This window comes from Mustela nigripes, chromosome 10 (assembly GCF_022355385.1).
Source record: "Mustela nigripes isolate SB6536 chromosome 10, MUSNIG.SB6536, whole genome shotgun sequence".
Taxonomy (NCBI): Eukaryota; Metazoa; Chordata; class Mammalia; order Carnivora; family Mustelidae; genus Mustela; species Mustela nigripes.
In genome coordinates, this window is record NC_081566.1 from 63,770,930 (window position 1) to 63,791,599 (window position 20,670).

Consider the following 20,670-nt stretch of genomic DNA (forward strand, 5'->3'; position numbering starts at 1 on the left):
TGGGCTTGAATTCTCTTAGTTCTGTCTTATTTATGTGACTTTGGGAAACCCTTGACTTCTCTCTAAGTCATAGATTTCTCTACGTTGGGATTGTGTAAAACATGGATTTTTCATTCACAAGTGTTACGTCCTGCAAACTATTATACTCACATATATACACTCATACACTGTCACACTTAGCTGAGGCTAGAATGAGTCTCCTAATTTCGAGGCCAATACCTATTCACAATATTTACTTTTGTTTCATATCTTTATAGAGCTATGGGCACCTTATCTGTACCTTTCATCTTGTTAAACTTGGCAATATGTGTTTGTGTTCTTGGGAGGAGGTGTGGTTCCTGCGTACAGAAGGTATACAGATCTTCTCTAGAGGAAGAGATTATGCATCAGACAGAAATGGGAAAAATTTTGTCATCATTCATGACAGCTCCCTGTGTTTGTTTTTCCTTCCTTTTTTTAAATTTCAAATTTTTATTTAAAATTGAATTAATGAACCTATGTGGTAAAATGGGTTCCAGGAGGAGAGTGCAACGGTCCATCACTTTCCTAAACACCTACTGCTTATCCCCATCGCCCTTCCTGCCCATCCCCCCGCCCACCTCCCTTCATCATCCCTCAGTTTGTTCTCCATCATTAAGGGTCTCCTTATGGTTTGCCTTCCTCTTCCTGCCCCCCCATGAGTATCTGTTTTTGTTTCCTAAATTCCATATATATGAATGAGATCATATGGTACTTGTCTTTCTCTGACAGATTTATTCCTTTTAGCATACTACACTCTAGATCCATCCATGTTATTGCCAATGGCAAGCTGTCATTCTTTTTGATGGCTGAGTAATATTCCATTGCTTATATATACCACCTGTTACTTATCCATTCATCGGACAATGGATATTGGGTTCTCCCCGTAGTTTGGCTGTTGTTGATCATGTCTGATTGTTAATTCTTGCATGGCGTGCCCTGTTCGAAATGATCTTTAGGAGCTGTCTAGGCTGCACAAATCCATTAGCCATGTGTGACGTGTGGCTAGAAGGAGGGGTTGGCCACATGAGTTTGTTCACGTTCCCTGGCTCAGTAGTTGAACTAGGACAGTTCCCTTGTTTCCTCTCCTTAATGCAGTTGTATTTATAGTGAGAAGTAACCCCAATCCTCAATATTTCTGCTCCCCATTCTTCGGATAAGTTTCCTTCATCGTTTGGATTTAGGACATACAGAACTTGAAGAGCCGCGTTCAAAAGCAGGAGGAGTTTAAAAATGAATTGGAAGATTATCAACGCCTGCTCGACACACTGGAGAAAACTGGCCAGGAGATGATTGAGGCTGATCACTATGCCTCGGACAAGGTGGCCGAGCGTATGGACGAGGTGGTCAGCCTCTGGAAGGAGCTGCTGGCAGCTACAGAGCAGAAAGGTGAGAAGCAGAGGTTTTGGTGAACGTCTACCTCCTAAGTTCTGAAACCTAGCATTTTAATCTCTACCACTTTGAATTTTCCTGGTGACCTCCATAAAAAGGGAGGCTACTCATTTCTTCCTGTATTGAACAGAGTTTTTATAACTTAACATAAGTTTACCACATTATACACATACAATTTTATGTTTTCTTCAGGCACACAGGTTTAAGTGAAATTACTTCCGTTTTTTTCACTTTGCTCCCACTTTTTTTTTTTTTTTTTTCTGTCTCCTTAACAAATATTCCAGAGCCATGAATCCAGTATTGGCTATGCACTTGAAACTGGTGTTCTTAAGTTAGATTTTCTATAGATGAGACAAGATATTTTGCCCCAGGTTATTAAAGCAGACATCACAAGATTGTCAGCACCACATGTGATGTTCTTACAATAGTTTATTCTTTTTAAAAATTATTTTTATTAACATATAATGTATTATTTGCCCCAAGGGTACAGGTCTGTGAATCATCAGGCTTACACATTTCACAGCACTCACCATAGCACATACCTTCCCCAATGTCCATCACCCCACCACCCTATCCCTGCCCCCTCACCCCCCGCAACCCTCAGTTTGTTTTGTGAGATTAAGAGTCTCTTGTGGTTTACCCTCTCCCAATCCCATTAAAAAAAAAAAAAACTTTTATTCTTATAAATGGAGTTTGATGATGCTTTTTTTTCACATATCTGAAAGTGTTCAGGCCCTACTGTAAGCTCTTAAAAAAATTCCCACATGTCTGTTTGAATAACCTCTACTTACATGTAACCTCCCCTCTCTGGAAAATCAGTTAGTTGTGGTAATTAACACAAATAATGAGGTCTTCCTGTCAATATTCTTCTTGTGAGACGGAGACTCCATTTATAGACACAACTTTGCCCTGGTTATAGAATAGATATACACATGCTGATTCCTTTAGATGTCAACCCAATTTGGGGTTTAGGAAAAAAAAAATCCAAATTTACAGTAACAATAAGGTGGTACTGCTACTCCCCAGTATCAGGAGATACAGCAATTAGTTAGCAGAAATAATATAAATGATCATTCAAAGAATAAAGAATTTAGCTGAGAATGGTGGAAAATTGTGAGGCAGGGCTGCTGATGAAGGAGGTACCAGGAAGGGCTGGTAATGTTCTTAGAAAGACATTTATAAAAAGGTAGTTCAAAATTTCAAATGGAAACCCATCCCGATTTTTATACTTCTATTGGGGAATGCAGAGTTTGGGTTTGAATCCCTTTGAAAAGGAGGTCTTGATAGAGAGTTACAGTTGAAATATTAAACACCCAAGATGGTCAGATCTCACATAATAGGACTGTACCTCCTCAGCAGAGAATAAACATTATTTATCTTTGTTTTGGGAATGAAAGTTACTATATTTAAAAACAGATACCATCTAAATTACACAAATTTAAGATTTTTTTTGTATAATCACATATGGAATGGATATTTTTTCTCATTCGGATATCAAAATATTGTATTTCCCCTTAAGTCTTACGGAAGGCGTATTACTGTGTAGTGAGGAAGGGTGACGGTGTCTGTCACATTCTTACTGCCTCATTCTAGGGAACCAGCTGCATGAAGCCAACCAGGAGCTACAGTTCAAGAACACTGCAGAAGACCTGGAGCGCTGGCTGGGGGACGTGGAACAGCAGGTGGCCTCCAAGGACTACGGGAAAGGCCTGTCTGATGTACAGAACCTACTCAGGAAACACGGCTTCCTGGAGTCTGCTGTGGGCGCCCATCAGGTCGGTTGCCAGCTCTCTGGCCATGGTAGACCAAGCTCCCGTCCATGCGCTGAGCACACTTGTAATAAGTAACTATTGACAGAGAAAGAGAGCAAAGGATCGAAGGCAAAACTTCCAGAATTTTAGTTGGTCAGCTGTCCCTTCCTAAGACCTTGTGTGGTGCAGTCATTGTCCTAGGTGTGGTTGTCGGAACCCCATGGCCAGGGGATCTTTGTGGGCTCCCCTGTATCTGGTGTTGCACTCTGACTCCAGAAACTTGGACTTCGTATTCCTGCTCATCACCTGCTGCTGATGGGACCTTTGATGCATCTTTTCACCTTCTCGCATCTCTATATGCTCATCTGTACTGCAAGGTTTGCACAACATGGTCTCTTCCTGTCCTGGCATTCCATGGGTCAAGGCTTGCAATTATCTTTAATCCTACTGCTTTATTTTTTGGTTAAGAACATTGAAGCCCATAGTTGTGAAGTGACTTCCATGAGGTCACAGAGAGAACTGGCAGCAGGGCGAGGACTAGGATGTGGATGTGTAGGATGTGCACTCTGGAGTGCAGGGTTATTCCCCCAGCATCCCACCAGATTGTCACTTGAGTTTATCTAGTCAGTTGTGAGACTGTGGACACTGGGTGATATTCTGGAGAACATACTTCCAGCTGACTCACTTTCTCATCCAAGGGCTCCTAGCTTGTACTTAAGGATGACTCTGTTGTTCCCTAGAAAGTCCTACTGATCTATCTTGTTAAAATCCACTTTTATGATGCCTGCTCCTTGGGTTAAATGGGAAAGACAGAATAATCTACAGGAAACAGAAAACAGGAAACAGGACAAGTCCCTTAGATAACTCCAGGGATGGCTTGATGAGGGTGCAAACAAGGTAACAAAATAATGAGATTCTTTTTGGAAACACCCCATTTCATCTCCTGGGCATTGTTTCTGGGATGCCACAAACTTCAGCCTGGGGAGTTTCTGTGTTAGTCACACCTGCAGCTCATATGCAGGAGGAGTGTGGGAGGGAATCGGACAGAAAGTGCCCCCCCCCCCCCGTTTTCCTCCAGGCCATGGTTTATTAACACTCTCTGACAGTTACTTGTGCTTTATTAATACTCCTGATAGTTAAGGCGCTGTGTCTGTGGTTTTCCTGAGTTCCTTGGCACACTCTCTGTATATTATGTTTTTCTGAAATGTTTAGGAATTCCTTTCCTATAAATAGCTCTTGGGTGATGCTGTGGCCCTCGGTTCAGCATCCCCTGTCACTCTGTCTCATGATCCGGTTAGAAGTCATCACACAGTACTGGGGGGAGCTGATTCTCCCCAAAGCCTCCTCATGCTGAACCCCAACCCCCTCTTTCTACTAAACGATGGCATTTCCTGACACCTATTCTGTCTCTCCCTCAGGATCAGGTGGACACCCTCACAGACCTGGCAGTATATTTTGAAAAAATAGACCATCCTGATGCTGGAGACATAAAAGCAAGGCAGGAGTCCCTAGTGTCCCGGTTTGAAGCTCTGAAGGAACCACTGAGCGCCCGGAAAAAGACGCTTATTGACCATCTCCTCCTGCACCAGATCTGCAGGGACACGGAGGATGAGGAAGCCTGGATCCAGGAGACTGAGCCCTCAGTGGCTTCCACCTACCTTGGTTAGTTCCTGAGCATGCGTGGGCTGAGCCATAGAAGACCAAGGTCTGCAGACTCTCAGAGAGATCTGGGACAGCCTGAGACACAGTTGTGGGGGATGCAGAGTTTGCTCTCAGCTCTTCCCTCTCACACTCAGGAACAATTTTTCCATCTTCCATAGAAGATTTTGTTAAAATTCATACCGAACATATTACCTCCTAAATTAAACCATGAACAATGCCATGAATTGAAGGCCCCTGAGAAGAGCTGGAGGGCTCAACCGTTTGCTACTTGCTCTAACTTAAGTTACTGCCAAGGCCCTTGGCTGAGCCATCATGGTTGGTGCTCGAGGTCCCAAATAATTTTGTCCATAGTGTCAGTGCCTCCCTTCTGTGAAGATCTGAGCTACAGGAAAGAGAAAAGTGGTAGGACAGCAGAGAAAAGTACATACACCTTCCTTTCCTTTGGGAGCTGTCCATCATTGCAGTGCTGGGGTACAAGCAGAATGCAAACTTCATACCCAATAGTGGGAGCATCTATGAGGTGTTGATGATGGTGACAGTGGAGGGGCCAGCCTGGGAGAACTTCTAGAAGAGAAAAGACATTTTGAAGGGTGGACAGGCATGGAGAGCTTCTGGAAAGTCATTTAGTGGGAAGTCCAGGGAAGGATTTTTGAAGGGAAGAGGGGGAACCGGTGGATGGGAGATAGGTAGTTGACATCTGGAACTGGAGTGCTGAGAAACTGGAGGGAATTAACGATGTATAGCATTTAGTGGGTTCTTGTTAATGCTAGCAGCAAGGGAGGCATATTTTTATAAGTTATTTCTAATCTTTACAAAGAAAACTTTAAAACATATAACACGTCATTTTCATGGTGAAAAACACCTAAGTTCAAGGATTTGATAACTTTCTGACATCCATAGGAATTAGTAAGTGGAAGAGTCTGCTTTTTACACCGTAATATGCTAAAACAAAATTGGTTGCGTGCTATTGAAATTTCTGGTTGAAGAGTTACTTGCCTTTCTGCCTATATTATTCTCTTTTGTAAAATAATGAGTTGAACTTTCTCAGTACAAAGAGACAAGGAGAACAACAGTGAGCAGAGTTAATTCAGACAAATGATATAAATTTCAGGAAGTCCAGACAGAGACTACAGCCTCAAAGGGTAAAACTTGTAGGTCCAAGAGTAATAAAAGGTAGAGTAGCCTCTTCTTATTTCATGCACTAGAACAATACCTGACCTTAGATTTATTTTTCTCTGTAGGCAAGGACCTGATTGTCTCCAAGAAGCTTCTGAACAGACACCAAGTCATCCAGGATAACATTGCCAGCCATGAGCCAAGCATCCAAGCGATAACAGAGAAGGGAAACAAAATGGTAGAGGAAGGTATGTATGGTTCAGGTTGAACTGGTCAATAATCACATGCTAAACTTAAAGGAAGACGTTTGCTCAATTTCAGGGCTTTAAGGGAATTTAAAGATCTCTGATTCACATTCCCTTTTAATGCAGAAATTCCCCTTGGGCATTTCTGACAAACACAATGATGATACAATATTGCTTATATAATCCAATAGCAGGAAACTCCCTACCTCATAAATAAACCATTCTTCAGTTAAGCCAAAATTATTAAATAAAATATTTTTATGCTAATTATCAATATGATCTTCTGTAGAAGTTCTAGAATTTAGAATTTAAGTTACAAAGCCCCAGAAAACAAATCAGGTCCGTTTCCCACATGGGAATTTCTGGATCTGTGAAGACTTGCCTCAGATCATTTGCATTTATTTATTTTGATCATTTACATTTAAAACAGTTATAGTCTGGATAGTTACTAGTACCATTTCTATAAATTCCTTATTTGTATAGTCTCAGTATCTCTCCTCCACCTGGCTTCTTGTTTTTAAAAACCCCCTACTGCTTAATGATGATGTTTGAAACTGAACATCAAAACATCAAGTTCTGGCTGTACTATAAGCAACACAGATTACATTGGATCATCTCTCCTTTGATGCAAGAATAATTTGTTGCCAACAAAAGAAGGAGGGGGAGGAGGAGGGTAGGAAGAGAAGAAGGAGAAGCGTAAAGTGTTGCTAGCCAGCATCCGGCTATCAAAAGTATAGTTTAAAATTCACATTGCTGACCAAAAATTCAGATCTCAACTGAGGGATTCAAACTAAAAATGTTTATTTGCAGTTCCTATTTTACTATAGTGACTCCTCTTCTTTCTCTCCTTGAATTGTAATTGTGGATTTCATCTATTTCATTCAGTTCTATCAGTTTTTGTTTCATGTATTTTGAAACTAGATTTTTGTGTGCGTACATATTTAGGCTTGTTGTGTCTTCTTAATGAATTAAAATCTTTCACATTACGATAGATAGCCCTCTTTGTCCCTGGCCATACCCTGAAGGCTACTTGGTGCTACATCAGTACAGCCACTCCAGCTGTCTTTGATTCATGTTTGCACAATATATGTTTCTCCATCTTTTTGGTTGTACTCTATTTCTTTATGTTTAAAGCAGATTTCTTACAGAAAGCATAGAGTTATGCTTCACTTTTATGTTATGCAATCCAGTAATCTCTCTCTTTTATGGGATTGTTTAGACCATTTAATTTTAAGGCAATTATTAATATGGTTAAGCTTAAATCTAACATCTTGCTATTCATTTCTCTTTGTCCATCAGTTTCCACTTTCTTTGGATTAATGATGCATTTACTACAATTCCATTTTATCTCCATATTTGCTAGATATAGTTCTGTGGGATACATGTCTATGGGAGACGTGTGCATATGTGTTTATTCTAGAGTAGTGATTCTCCAAGTATGGTTTTGATAATGCTAAGACATTATTTGCCTTTTTTATATTCATTCTTTTGTAAGTGCACAGTGAAATTTTCTACATGATGTTTGATAATGCCTTTGCTCTAGTGGCTAATAGAATTGGATATTCTTTTGTTTTAAAAATTTTTGTTTCAATTTCTGATATGGTGACTATTAATAGGTATCACCTATGAGCAAAAGCTCTTAGGGGTCCTCAATAATTTTTGAAATTATAAGGGGATTCTTAACTATAGGGAACGAGCTAAGACTTGTTGGGGAGAAGTGGGCAGGAGATGGGCTAGATTGATGATGGGGATTAAGGAGGCCACTTGTGATGAGCCCTAGGTGTTTTATGTATGTGATGAACCACTGAATTCTACACAAGAAACTAATTTTAGAACCCAATTTTCCATGTATGTTAACTAACTAGAATTTAAATAAAAGCTCGAAATGAATTTAAAAAAATATAACAGGATTCTGGGAGCAAAAATTTAAGAGCCACTGTCCTGGGATTTAAATATATAGATCTTTAATGTGTCACATCCTAACTTTATAAAAGCTACTATTTCATGTGTAGAATAAGATCCGTAAGCAGTATGTTTCCATTTCTCCTATTTTCTCCTTTGTATATCGATGTCACACATTTTAATTTTACATATGTTATAAATCCCACTGTAGATTGTTGCTAATTTTGCCTTACCAGTCAATCAGTTTTAAGAGGAAGAATGGAGTAAAAAACCCTTTTATATTTATTCTATATGTATTCACATACATTCACATATTTTGTTCTTTGTTCTTTTGACTACACTGATATTTTTACCTCATAATTTTTCTTCTACATGGAGAGCTTTCCCTAATCGCTCTTGTAGTGCAGGTCTGCTAACCCCACATCCTCTAAGCTTTTGTTGGTCTGAACGACTTCATTTTGAAGCACATTTTTAGCTGACACAAATTCTTGGTTGGCAGTTTCTTTCTGGAATTAATGATGCTGCTGCTTTGTCTGTCGACTCGTGGGGCTTCTGATACGGAGTCCACTCTCACTACTGTCTCTGCTCCTCCCTGTGTAAAATACCTCTTTCCCCTATTACTCTTTTAAGCTTTTTATCACTGGCTTTCAGAAATTTGATTACAGTATAACTTGATGTGCTTGTCTTTGTTTGTTAAGCTTGTGATCACTGAAGCTCTTGGAACCTCCAGGGAGCACTCTTAAGCGGGAACTGATGTAACGATGGGGCCAACGCTGAGGCGTCATTCTTCTGGTCCACTTTGGTGGGAACTCATGTTAACTACTTGCAGCCCTATGTTGAGCCTTAGGGATTTGGGCCTCCTGTTCTTTCACCCCCTTGTCCTAACCTTGAGGAGTCTCCTGACACGGGCCTGTAAGTCTCAAACATGCGGGGAACCCCCCGCACATCTCCAGGGCTCTGTCTGTGGGTGGTGTCCTCCTTGGTCCCTGTTCCTCGAGCTTGGCTGGTCTTGCCTGCCCGGCTCACTCTGCCTGCTCAGCTCAGCTCAGTGTGCCGGCTGGCTTTGTGTGGCGTCACCCCGGCCCTGTAGCCCAGAGACTGCCCTGCACATGGGGGCACATCTCATTTCCTTCCCTTCTCTGAAGAGTCACAGTCTTCTGCCTGTGGTCTGGGCGTCGTCCTATGTTGCAGTCTGTCCTGTTTTCTCGTTGTTAGGGTGAGAGGACTGGTCGTGTGATGATAAATCCCTTCTGGGCAGAACCGGCAATCTGTTGGATTTTCTGTTTATTCCAGAAAATACATGTTTTTGGAACCCTGGGCAGGACCCACACGAAGTCTTCTGTTTTCAAGTCTATGTAGCACAGACTACGCCACACCCTTCTCTACCGCACGGACACAGCCATCCTCTCTGACCACCTACCGACCTTCCATCTCAGAACATTCTAACACCCAGGAATTTCGGTGAACCGCTACACTGACAGCGTAAAGCAGCAGACTCATGCCTTCTTTTCTCTCTCCCAGGTCACCAAGAGGACTAAAGGACAGTGACGTTACTGAGGGCGACACTCATCCCTTCTCTCACTCCCCCACAGGGCACTTTGCTGCAGAAGATGTGGCCTCCAGGGTCAAGAGCTTAAATGACAATATGGAGTCTCTCCAGGCTCGGGCCAGCAGACGGCGGAATGATCTTGAGGCCAATGTCCAGTTCCAGCAGTATCTGGCTGACCTGAATGAAGCAGAAGCATGGATTCAAGAGAAGGAACCTATCGTGGACAACACTAACTATGGGGCTGATGAAGAAGCAGCTGGGGTAAGGGGGCATGGAGGTAGACATTGCCTTGTTCTCACCAAACGGTACCAAATTAGACTGTGGGATGGCTATAGGTTCTTGGGAGATTATTTGGGTGTTTCCAGAATGATGATCTTTGGCCTTGCTTTGGTTGGGATAACCTCGGAGTTGACACAAATCCTAAAATGTACACACATTTTCCTGATCCCACAGAGGTTTATAGTTTCCTTAAAGATTGTCTAAACCCCAAAGGGCATGGCCAGAGATCCATGCATGCCTGTCTTGGTCCATCCTAAATTTCCCAGAATAACCTTGGGCTTTCACAAATCAACCATGGTTCTAAGATATATACAGTTTCATTACTTTATTGACATAAAATCAGGCAGACATGTTGGGACAAGAACCTGAAAGGTCATAATTACCCTCTATGTCTGCTTCTTGTTTTGTTCATTGTCTCATAAGCCGGCCTAGTGTTTAACGAACCTTCAGCACTAGAAGTAATTGTGGTGGGCGTCTAAAGTCATGCTAGTATTTAATACCAAAAACTAACACCATTTGCTGCACCTCTTCTAGCTGTGGTGTGGGTCAATAAAACACTTGCGCAATTTTGACTTCATTTTCATTAAAGCAAAAGTGGTGAATATATTGAAATTGTCGATCATTTAATTCCTAGCTTCCCAATACTTGAAAATTTAGAGTTAAACAAACAAACAAAAGCCTCTCTTTATTATAGATGGAGAGTGTCTCTTACCAGGAATTAGGACAATTGATACAATCCAAATAATACCTGAACGACTCCCCAGAATGCTTAGGGCTCTTCCCGTGCTCACTTCTAATGGCCCCTCATCAACAAATCCAGGCTCTTCTGAAGAAGCACGAGGCCTTCCTGGTGGACCTGAGTGCCTTCGGGAACAGCATGCAAGCCCTGCGGGACCAGGCGGCGGCTTGCCAGGTGAGAAGGTGGAGATGCCAGGAGCCACACTCCCTGCCCGACAAGAGAGGATTCTCTTTCTTACTGGCTTGTATGTCCAATAACCCAGGAAGCAACTGCAAAGGAAATCCTAAGTTCTCTGGGCCTTCTAAGCAGGAACGGTAGCCTCTCGGTAGCGTTCACAGACCTAGTTCACAACGGGCTCTCGGGGAGCGCAGTCACACGTTCATGGATGTGCTCTTGCTTTCCACCGTCCTTCCTTCGCTATTTCCATTCCTGCTGCTTTCCTGCCCACCCCCTTACGCACACCTCTCCTTCTCACAGTCCCTCCTGATTCCTCGTGTCCCTTCCTGGTTGTTTGTGTAACTTGTGAAATGTCAACCGTACACAACCTCGAATGAAGCAGAATCCCGACTGCAGGAAGACTCCAGTCTCTTAGGAGATCAGGAAGACTCCAGTCTATTAGGAGATCAGAAAGTGCGGCAAATAAGAGCCCATGACAGACATACGGACAGGAGGAAGGGTCTCAGGGAATGGAGCTCCTCTCACCAGAAATAAAACCATTGCAAAGTAGGAGGATCCTCACGGCTGAGGCGAACCAGTTTATCTGGGTTATTTTTTAAGATGGTTTACTGTGTAGATGAGAAGGGCTTTTCTAGTCAATAAGATTTGAGTGCGAAGACACGAAAGCCCCGAATACTCAGGTGCGTTGGGGAAATGGGTCCTGCGAGTGCCGGAGAATGTGAAGATGGTCAGGAACGAGCCCGCGCTCAGGGCTTGTCCCGCACAGCAGCGAGGCTGGGACCCACTGAGTGACGGGGCGCCTCCTTGCAGTAGCGGAAGGAAAGAGAGAGGCTCTGGGCTCGTACTCTGGGAGTAGACAGCAGACGTGGGCAGGACATGCCAGGTCACCATGCGGGCACAGAGCCTGTGTGCCATGCCTTCCTCAGGGACAGGTGGGAGAGTGCATTGTGCCTGGTGAGGAAACACGGTGCTCCAAGGATATAAAATCAGGAGGGTCTGTAAGGGAGGCACACATCTTCCACTCTGAGGGGAAGCAGGCGTGGGCCATGGCTTACAAAGGTGTGTCGTACTCCGTTCATTCTCTCAGAGGTCTGACATTTGCATAAAGTATAAATCAGAGAAGGCTACACCTTGGAGAGCAGGTTGCTTGCTAAAGAGAGGTCCAAGATCTCTGATCTCAGTTTACGGTGTCAGCTTTTGCAGTTCTGTGGGCTTTCCTGTATTCTACGTCATCCCTCTCTTAAAAAACAAAAAAAGCCCATTTTTCACTGATGTAATAATTTAAGGGTGAAGGGGTTGGAAGGGTTGTCAGTATAGGCCAGGGAAAGGCAGAAGACCACCAGAGATAGTGGGTTTTTCACTTTCTCGAAGAATCTTCTGAAATGTTGGGGCGTAGCAACCTTATTACCTGCTTTACACCCTGGAGGCTCGGAGCACTCCCTACGTTTCTGACAAACTACACACTCAGTGACTCATTCTGTGTTCACTCTTCCTGGCCCCCTGTCCCCTCAAGGGTCAGGGCGGCACCATTGTCTGAGAACGGTTCATTGCAATCTCCCTCTGGCTGGTGGCCGTGTGGGACGGCCCAGCCCGAGGCTCTCCTCTCCAGGCAGCCAGCCGAGCACGGCTCCCCACCAAGGGGCTGGAGAGAGACGTGTTTCGAGCCGGTGACTGACGGGATCTGCTTCCTGCTCTCATTCAGCAGCAGCAGGCCGCGCCCGTGGAGGGAGCCGCTCGAGAACAGAGGGTGGTGGCTTTATACGACTTCCAGGCCCGCAGCAACCGCGAAGTCACCATGAAGAAAGGCGACGTCTTAACTCTGCTCAGTTCCATCAACAAGGTGACCTTCCCTTCTAACCTTCTTCCCATCAGCAAGACAGCGCCTCCACGGTCAGCCTTCCCAGCCCTGCCAGATATCCAGATTTTGCCCAAAGAACATTTTTCTATGGCTGTCTCTCTTCAATCACCATAATTTATTAAGTAGCATCTTTCCTTCGGGTATTTTGTAAGGTCTGGTGTATGTCCTTTGGGGTTATACTGTTAATTACAGCGAAAAAAAAATGAAGACTCATGAAGCCTAAGTAAGTTGCCCAAAGACATAGAAGCTATGAATGCAATTCCGTGATCCTAATTGGTCCCTTTCTCCTCATCTCTGCTTGTCCCTCCTTCATGCCCTTGGTCCCAGTGCTGGAACGACAATGGCCAGGGTGAGGAGGAACCTGGAAAAAAAGAGAAGTTTTTTGTTAACTCGGTTTTCTTTAACGTCTGAGGAACAGGTCTGTGAAAGAGCCTGTGAGAATAGGGACAAAATATCGGCTCTCTTCATAAGCGCTCAGATGATTTTTTTTTTTCATTGCAATAATTTCCAAAAATTATTGGGAAGAAAAGAAGAGCGTCCAGGATATGGTTTTGTCCTGGGGCGAGCGAATGTTTGAGAGGCAGGAAGGACGGTCCATGAGCAAGTAAGCTCTATGCCGGTCCGTGTCTTCTCTCTGCTCAGCCTTCTCCCTGCCGTCACGTCGAATCCGGAGTGTTCGTTCAGTGACACCCCTGATTGCTCTGTGGGGCCCAGGGTGATACTGGAACACAAAACATCCACGAGCGAATTTTAAGGCTGTGCACAATTTTTAGGTGCTCTGGGAGCGGTGGGGAGGAGAGGCCCACGCCCACCATAGTCCGGCCGGTGCCTGCAGACTTAGTTCTAAGAGTTGAAGCCTCTCCTATTTGCGGTTTTTCAAGAACTACAGAAGGAGTGGGGATCTTTCTCTCTCTCCAGGACTGGTGGAAGGTGGAGTCTGGTGACCACCAAGGCTTCGTGCCTGCTGTCTATGTCAGGAAACTGGCTCAGGATGAACTGCCCGCACCCCCGCAGCGGCAGCGAGAAGACCCGAGCAGCATCGCCCAGCGCCAGGAACAGATTGAGAACCAGTACGTTTTTAGAAGCAGGAGAACTGGACAGCACTTGGCTAAGTATTTCTTATTGGCAAAGACACTTCTCATGACTCTGCTGTTAGATTAACGATGCCATTGTAAATTCTCAGATTTTATGAGCTGAAAGTCAACTTTGTGTCCTTGAAAAACTTCAGTTTTTGTATGAGAATGATTAAGGGAATTGCCTGAGGTCAGGCACTTCATGGAGGGACTCCTTCTGGTTGCCTGCCCAGCGTTCTGAGGTTATTGAAGTCTTCTGACTTCCACGTGAACTTAGTCACTCCACCAGCTTCTCACCCAGGTGTTGGCTGGCATGTGAACATCTCACGTCTATAGAATAGGGGAGGTGTGATGGCAGTCACACTGTTGGAACACTGACATTTGTATTATTTTTAATGGAACCCCGTGCGTTTGTCTCTCTGCTTTCAATGCTGTTTCCTCCCAACTTTACTTCCTCCCCTCCTCTGTTCTTCGTTTGATTTTCCCTCTCTCTTCTTCTTGTTCCTTTGACTCTCCCTGCTTCCACTCCTTAGTGTTTCTTCCATGTTTCACAACACCATTCCCCGTCTTTCTGTTTCTGCACACAGGTACCGCTCCCTCCTTGATAGGGCAGAGGAGCGCAGGCGTCGTCTGCTGCAACGCTACAACGAGTTTTTGCTGGCCTATGAGGCGGGCGACATGCTGGAGTGGATCCAAGAGAAGAAGGCAGAGAACACCGGGGTGGAGCTAGAGGATGTCTGGGAGCTGCAGAAGAAGTTCGACGAGTTCCAAACGGTGAGAACGAGCAACCTTCTCCTCCAGATGGCTTCGGACAGTGACCCTGCTTCCGTTTATCCCACATGTTCTCCTACGTGGTTCCTCAAATCCACATCTGCTAAATATGCTTCTCAGAGCTGCTGAGAGTCCCACATTTCAGATCTCCCTCTGGGTATGAGACGTGGAAGGGAAATACAGAGGGGTTAGTGGCCTTGGCTCTGCAGCCTACAGTCCCTGCCACTCCCAGGCCCTCCTGGAAGTGGTGGTCTCCCTGAGCTCTTTAGCACTCATCCCACACCATGCTTCGTTCTGGGATCCCAGGTTGAGGTGGGAGGCTGTGGGACTCTTCAGAAGCTCTTAATTATGGGACAGAAGCTGAGATGGGAAGGTGGGAAGAACTTACAGCTAGTTTCTAAGTTTCTACCAGCCTGAAACCATCCATCCTCCATTCTCACAGACTCATAGCATACGTTAGCTAGCCGTGAATATAAGCCTCTTCCTTCCTTTCTTTTCCTTATGACGTTTTCTACATAGAATTCAAAGACCCACATGGGTAGATGATACATAGATAGATAGATAGATAGATAGATAAACGAATGGATATAGAGATGGTAGATGGTTGATATATGGATAGATGGATGGATGGACAGATGGATGGATGGATAGATGGATGGATGGATGGACAGATGGATGGATGGATAGATAGATGATAGATACTTAGATAGATGATGGATACTTAGATAGATGATGGATGGATGGACAGAGATAGGTAAGTAGGGATTTTATATATACATATAGAATATATAAAGCAAGAGGAAAGTGAAATAAAGGGAAGCAGGACAAAAATATAAAAGAACACCAGGAATGACACTCCCATGAGGAAGCTCATTTAGAGGCATTTGTAAAATGTAATGGGTAATCTCAACCCCATAAGCATCGTGATGAGCTCCTCAGAGCTATTTCTTATAACACGCCTTAACACAAACGGATTACAACTTAGTCCATGAAATTCTATAGAGGGCAGAGGAGTTTCTGTTGGTAGGAAAGCACAGGCTGCAGCTTAAGTAAATCAGAAGAGATTTTTCAGATATCTCAGAAATTGTATGTGCTCCACACTCCAGAAAAATGGCAGCTCTCTTGCCAAGTTCTCAATAGCCACTGGGGTCAGGGAGTTTAAAACTCCCCTTCTTAGCGGCAGATTGGAGGGCGGCTTCTTGTGCATTGCATGTGAGGGTAAGGTTATTAATATTTAGGGCAGGAGGTGCAGGCAGGTATGAAGACTCCTGAGAAGGGGATTTATGCTGCTTTGGACAAATTTTCCCACCCAGGATTTGAAGACCAATGAGCCTCGGCTGAGGGATATCAATAAGGTGGCCGATGATCTTCTATTTGAAAAGCTTCTAACACCAGAAGGAGCTCAAATACGGCAGGTAAGTAGAACTCCTTCCATGGTTTCCTCACTGCCCGCCTGAGCTCGGGGGCCACATTGTGCTTTGATACACTCAACCTCATGTTCCACAGATCAGCTAGACAGGCGGAAGATGGAAAGCCGGCTTCAGGAAAGGTCAAAGACGATAGCTCAAGCAGTCCACCCATATATGTATTTAAACTGATCTGAAATCTATAAATTGCAACACATATCTCCCTCCTCCCCACATCTTCACTTACAGAAACCGAAAATTCATGCTCATACACACGAATATAAAGAAAATGTAGGTAAGAAGCTGTAGCAGTGGAAAGGGGCTGGTCAGGAAAGCTGACTAGGGGAGACAGGCGCTGATAAAATCTGATGAAAGAAGAAGAAAAACACAGGTCAGTACGGAGGAGAGGTGGGACGTTCTAGACCTGATTTAGACTGGGACCCTTCGTTCCATGGAAGATAGAAGGAGCATGAGTGGGATGTCTAGTCCAGCTCTCTGAGTGGTCATAACCAGGGAAGAGGAGTTCTCTGCCTCTTCTCAGGTGGTTGAGGTGGAGTAGGAGGGAGAAGAGATGTGCATAGGAATAATGCATGTGCTCTCTGCGGAAAGTTGAACTCTAAGTGGTGGCTTGGTTTGGTCCATTCAGGATCCATAAATATAATAGCTGCTAACGACCAAGGCAACATGCTGTACCCATCTTCTGGAGGTTGGTATGTCGTGTCTGTAGCAGTCCATGTCGGTTGCTGCTCTAGGGTTGGGTTTCCATTCCAGAACATCATTTGGGGAGGAAAACATCCCTTTGTCAACTGTGTGAATGAGGACCAAGTACTCCAGAAAGGAAAGAAACCTACTGAAGCTTCCGAAGTAGATTACACAACAACAATGAGCATTCAAACATCATTGGGTCTTTGGACAACACTGAGCCACCTGAGTTAGCTTTCTAGCCAACACCCATTGTGTCTGCCTCTTCTAGGAGTTGAATACTCGCTGGAACTCCTTGCAGAGCCTCGCGGAGGAGCAGCGCCAGCTGCTGGGCAGCGCCCACGCTGTCCAGGTGTTTCAAAGGTGAGAGGGCAACCCTGAGAGGCAGTGCTGCTCTAAAACCCACTCGAAAACCCAAGTCTGATTGCTGCAGGAGACTCATCGCTATTACTACAACATGCAGAGACTAGATCGGCGGAGGTCAGGTGATTCTGTAGCCAATTTGTTACTCGGCACATGGGGTCCTCCCAGGCAACCAGCTCTAATATTCTAGTGCCTGGTCTTGGATCCTGATGTGTAAGTAGCTGTTTTCATGATAGGTAATGAAACTCGGAGTAGAGATAAGAGGTTTATGTAATTTGTTTCAGAACTAGCTATAGACAGCAGCCAGTCACCGATACCACATTGGTTTCAACAGTTGATTTTTTTATGTCTGATTCCAAATCTGTGTCTGCACACACCTAGCTAAGCAAGCAAGCAAGCAAGCAGGCAAATAGTAACCAAACACCGTCACTAGGTCTAAACATAGTGTTGAGTGTTTGGAGCAGGAAAACAGAGATGCAGAATTTGGCTAGGCAGTCAGGTCCTCTGGCCTGGACAGGCTGCACCAGTTAGTAGTGGTCTAACCTTGAGCAGATAGCCTCCTTAAGGCTCTGGTCTTGCCTGTGGAAATTGGTCACAGTAGCTACTCCTTAAGTCGTAGCTGGGAGGATGAGGTGAGCCTATGTTCTAGCACATCAGGAAGGGGGTGGGGATGAGTAGAAAGGATGTCCCTGGAGTCAGCTGGGTTGCCTGTGGAACACACTGTCACCCTCAGTCCTTCACTCTCGTGAGCCAGAGAAGCAGATGATATGAAGGAGCAGATCGAGAAGAAGCGCCAGGCCCTCCAGGTGGCCGATCCCGGTTCAGACCTGTTCAGCGTTCAGGCCCTTCAGCGGCAGCATGAGATCTTTGAGAGAGACTTCATGCCTCTGGGAGAAAAGGTGGGACATTTGCTCCCAAGCTGTTCCAACACATCCCTCTTCACATCGATTCCTCTGTGTGGCCTCCTCTGTGTTTCTATTCCCCATCCCTCCTCTCAAGTTTCTCCTTGTCTTACTCCGTACTTGACCTTGTACCTGTCCCTAAGATGAGGGCACCCAAAGGTCATGGCCAGGACCTCAGAACATGGAGGGAAAACATCCTGAAATGACCTCTACTGTCCAAGCACCTCTTAGTGGCTTCCAAGTGCCTAAACCATATAAAAGGCCCACAGCCTCAGACCAGGAGTTACTGGCCACCCCCAGGATGGCCTGGGCCGGGCGTGTTGCAGTTTTCTTAATAAGGAACTGAAAGAGCTTAATCCTACTTGACTTACAAGAAAGCTCTGGAACTTGCCAGATGCACTCTGGGATAAATCAGGGGCATCCTGCAGCCTGGCGTTATCTTGCAGAGCAGAAAGGGCACAGAAAATATCTGTATTGAAACGGTTTTCACGTTAAAAGTCAGGACTCTTGGGTGCAAAGTTGACCTTGACACTATCAACAGGTTCACTTAACCATCTGCCCAACACCCTCTCATCTTAAAAAGAAGTTTGGTAATGTCCAGTTTGACTACTAGAGGGAGTTACCGTGTGTACTGAAAGGATTGGCCCTATTTTATGAAGTAGCAAATGTTCTCTTACCTCCCTGACATCTACTGGAGAGTGAGCATTGCCAGGGCTCAGAAGTGGTATTTCGCTAAGATTAGGTATGGCTCTAACTGCTGATTTTCAGAGCTCTTGCATCTCCTCAGGTGACCATGCTGGTGGAGACAGCAGAGCGGCTCAGTGAGTCCCACCCAGATGCTGCTGATGACCTGCGGAGGCAGGGGACAGAGCTGAAGGAGGCATGGGACAGCCTGCTGAAGGACTCAGAGGAGCGGAAGGAGAACTTAAATGAGGCCCAGAAATTCTACACCTTCCTTATGCGAGCCAGGTAAAGCTCCAATGGCAGGCTCCACCAGGTGGGGTGGGCGATGTCACATCTGGCCCCGTGCAGACCTTCTAGGAGCAGTCTGGATATAGGTGCTCTTTACTCCTGGTTTGGAGGGTATGTCCACATCCAGACCATACCTTGGTGGAGGCACAGAAAGCATAGCCCCAGTAGTTCAAGCCACAGAATACCCAAGTTTGAACGAACGTGACACCACTGAGGCCTGACTTGACACATATGCTAGACACATATGCTTGACACATATGCTAGACACATATGCTTGACACATATGCCTAGAGCACATATGCTACATAGGGTGCTGTGTGGAGTGGTGTAGACGACGGGCGTTTTCTTCCTACTGGAAAGACAGAGCAGAGCACAGATACCCACGGTCGAACGCAATACAGTCCAAACACGCATCCTAACAAATGCACAGAACTAGCATGGAAAGGTAGGAGGTTAAGAATGGTATAGTATGTTCAGGAGGTGGGGGCAGCCGGAGCACAAGTTTGCATATCAGGGGGCTCAAGACAACTGTTGGGGCATAAGCTTAGACATGTTAAGATAAAATCCTGAGAACTTCTGTTGCCTTGCTAGAGACCCTAGACATTATCACAGTGGAGCAAACAGACACTTTATCTGTGGAACAGCTTCCATGTTCTGCCCCATCACCATCATCTGCTGGGAGGAGCATTTGGAATCAAGGATCCAAGAAGTAGCTCCTCACAATGTTATACTTTTGGGAAAAAAAAATTATTTATTTTTGGTAAATAATTGCAGTTCCTCTGGCATCTCTGGGATGCTCTAGTTTTTCATATAATATAAATAAATAGCGTCCACAGCCACCCCCCAAATCATACCTGCTCACAGCTCTCTGGACATACAGATTCTGCTCTGACTTCAGACTCAAGTCAGATGCTGCCTCCTTCCCTTTGTGAACTCTACTCTTCAGTACGCAGCGGTAATATTCCCTCCATCCAAGCAACTCTGACACTGGCTTTTATCTCTTTATGACCCTCTGCTTTCCAGGCTGTTTTAGCCTTTTGTGTTTTTTTGCCTTTTTTTTTTTTTCCTTTAAAGTGTGAATTCCTCTTCTGCAATGTTTGGTACTTAGTAAGTACCCAGTGAAACTTAGTTGTTTAAGTGAATACATGAGTTTATAAAAGAAAAGACCTTTCTGCCCTAGAGTAGATGTTTGTTTTTTCTTCAGCAAGAGGAAAGAGTCTCTGTATGTGATGCTAATATGGGCGTCACACAGAATTACAAATGAGTGCATTGTTACCTGATGTTTATCCTCTGGGTCATGGACCTTAGCTTTCCTTGTCATTCCTCTTGGACTGCTGACAGTAAGAAGTGGGCCCTGGTCTCATCGAGAGCATGGAGAGAGAGAGAGAGAGAGAGTTTACATAAATGTGTGTGCACATGCACGAGTGTGTGTACGTGTGTGTTTGTGTATGTGTGCACGCATGCTGGGAATCAAAGTAAGAATAAAGACATACCTTCCTGAGATTCCATAGAGAATTCATCCTTAAACCCAAGAATTTACTCCTTATGTACAAGAATCATTTAGAGTAATGGAGTATGTATTGGTCGAGGATTTGAGTGTCCGGGTTCCTCCCAGACGTCCGTTTTCATTTCTATTACGTGGACAAATCACTTACATTCTCTAGGCTGACCTCCTCATCTCCAAACTGAAGACAGAAGAGTTCCCAGAATTCTCTACTGGATTATTACAAGAATGGAAAGAGACAATACGTGTGAAGAAATTTTCAAACATAAGGGCTTCCCATTATTAAGTC

At 44.7% G+C, this 20,670-nt stretch overlaps 1 protein-coding gene across 1 annotated transcript in view; it reads left to right on the forward strand.

Annotated features, from left to right (window-relative positions):
• The window catches only part of LOC132025813 (spectrin alpha chain, erythrocytic 1-like), a 64,253-nt gene that overhangs the window by 15,918 nt on the left and 27,665 nt on the right, over positions 1-20,670 (forward strand). The window contains 13 exon segments of the mRNA XM_059413559.1: positions 1,203-1,407; positions 3,004-3,185; positions 4,580-4,823; positions 6,065-6,187; positions 9,679-9,896; positions 10,735-10,827; positions 12,533-12,670; positions 13,607-13,758; positions 14,349-14,535; positions 15,846-15,947; positions 16,912-17,003; positions 17,758-17,902; positions 18,693-18,874. Coding sequence (XP_059269542.1) covers positions 1,203-1,407; positions 3,004-3,185; positions 4,580-4,823; positions 6,065-6,187; positions 9,679-9,896; positions 10,735-10,827; positions 12,533-12,670; positions 13,607-13,758; positions 14,349-14,535; positions 15,846-15,947; positions 16,912-17,003; positions 17,758-17,902; positions 18,693-18,874 — 2,063 coding nt within the window.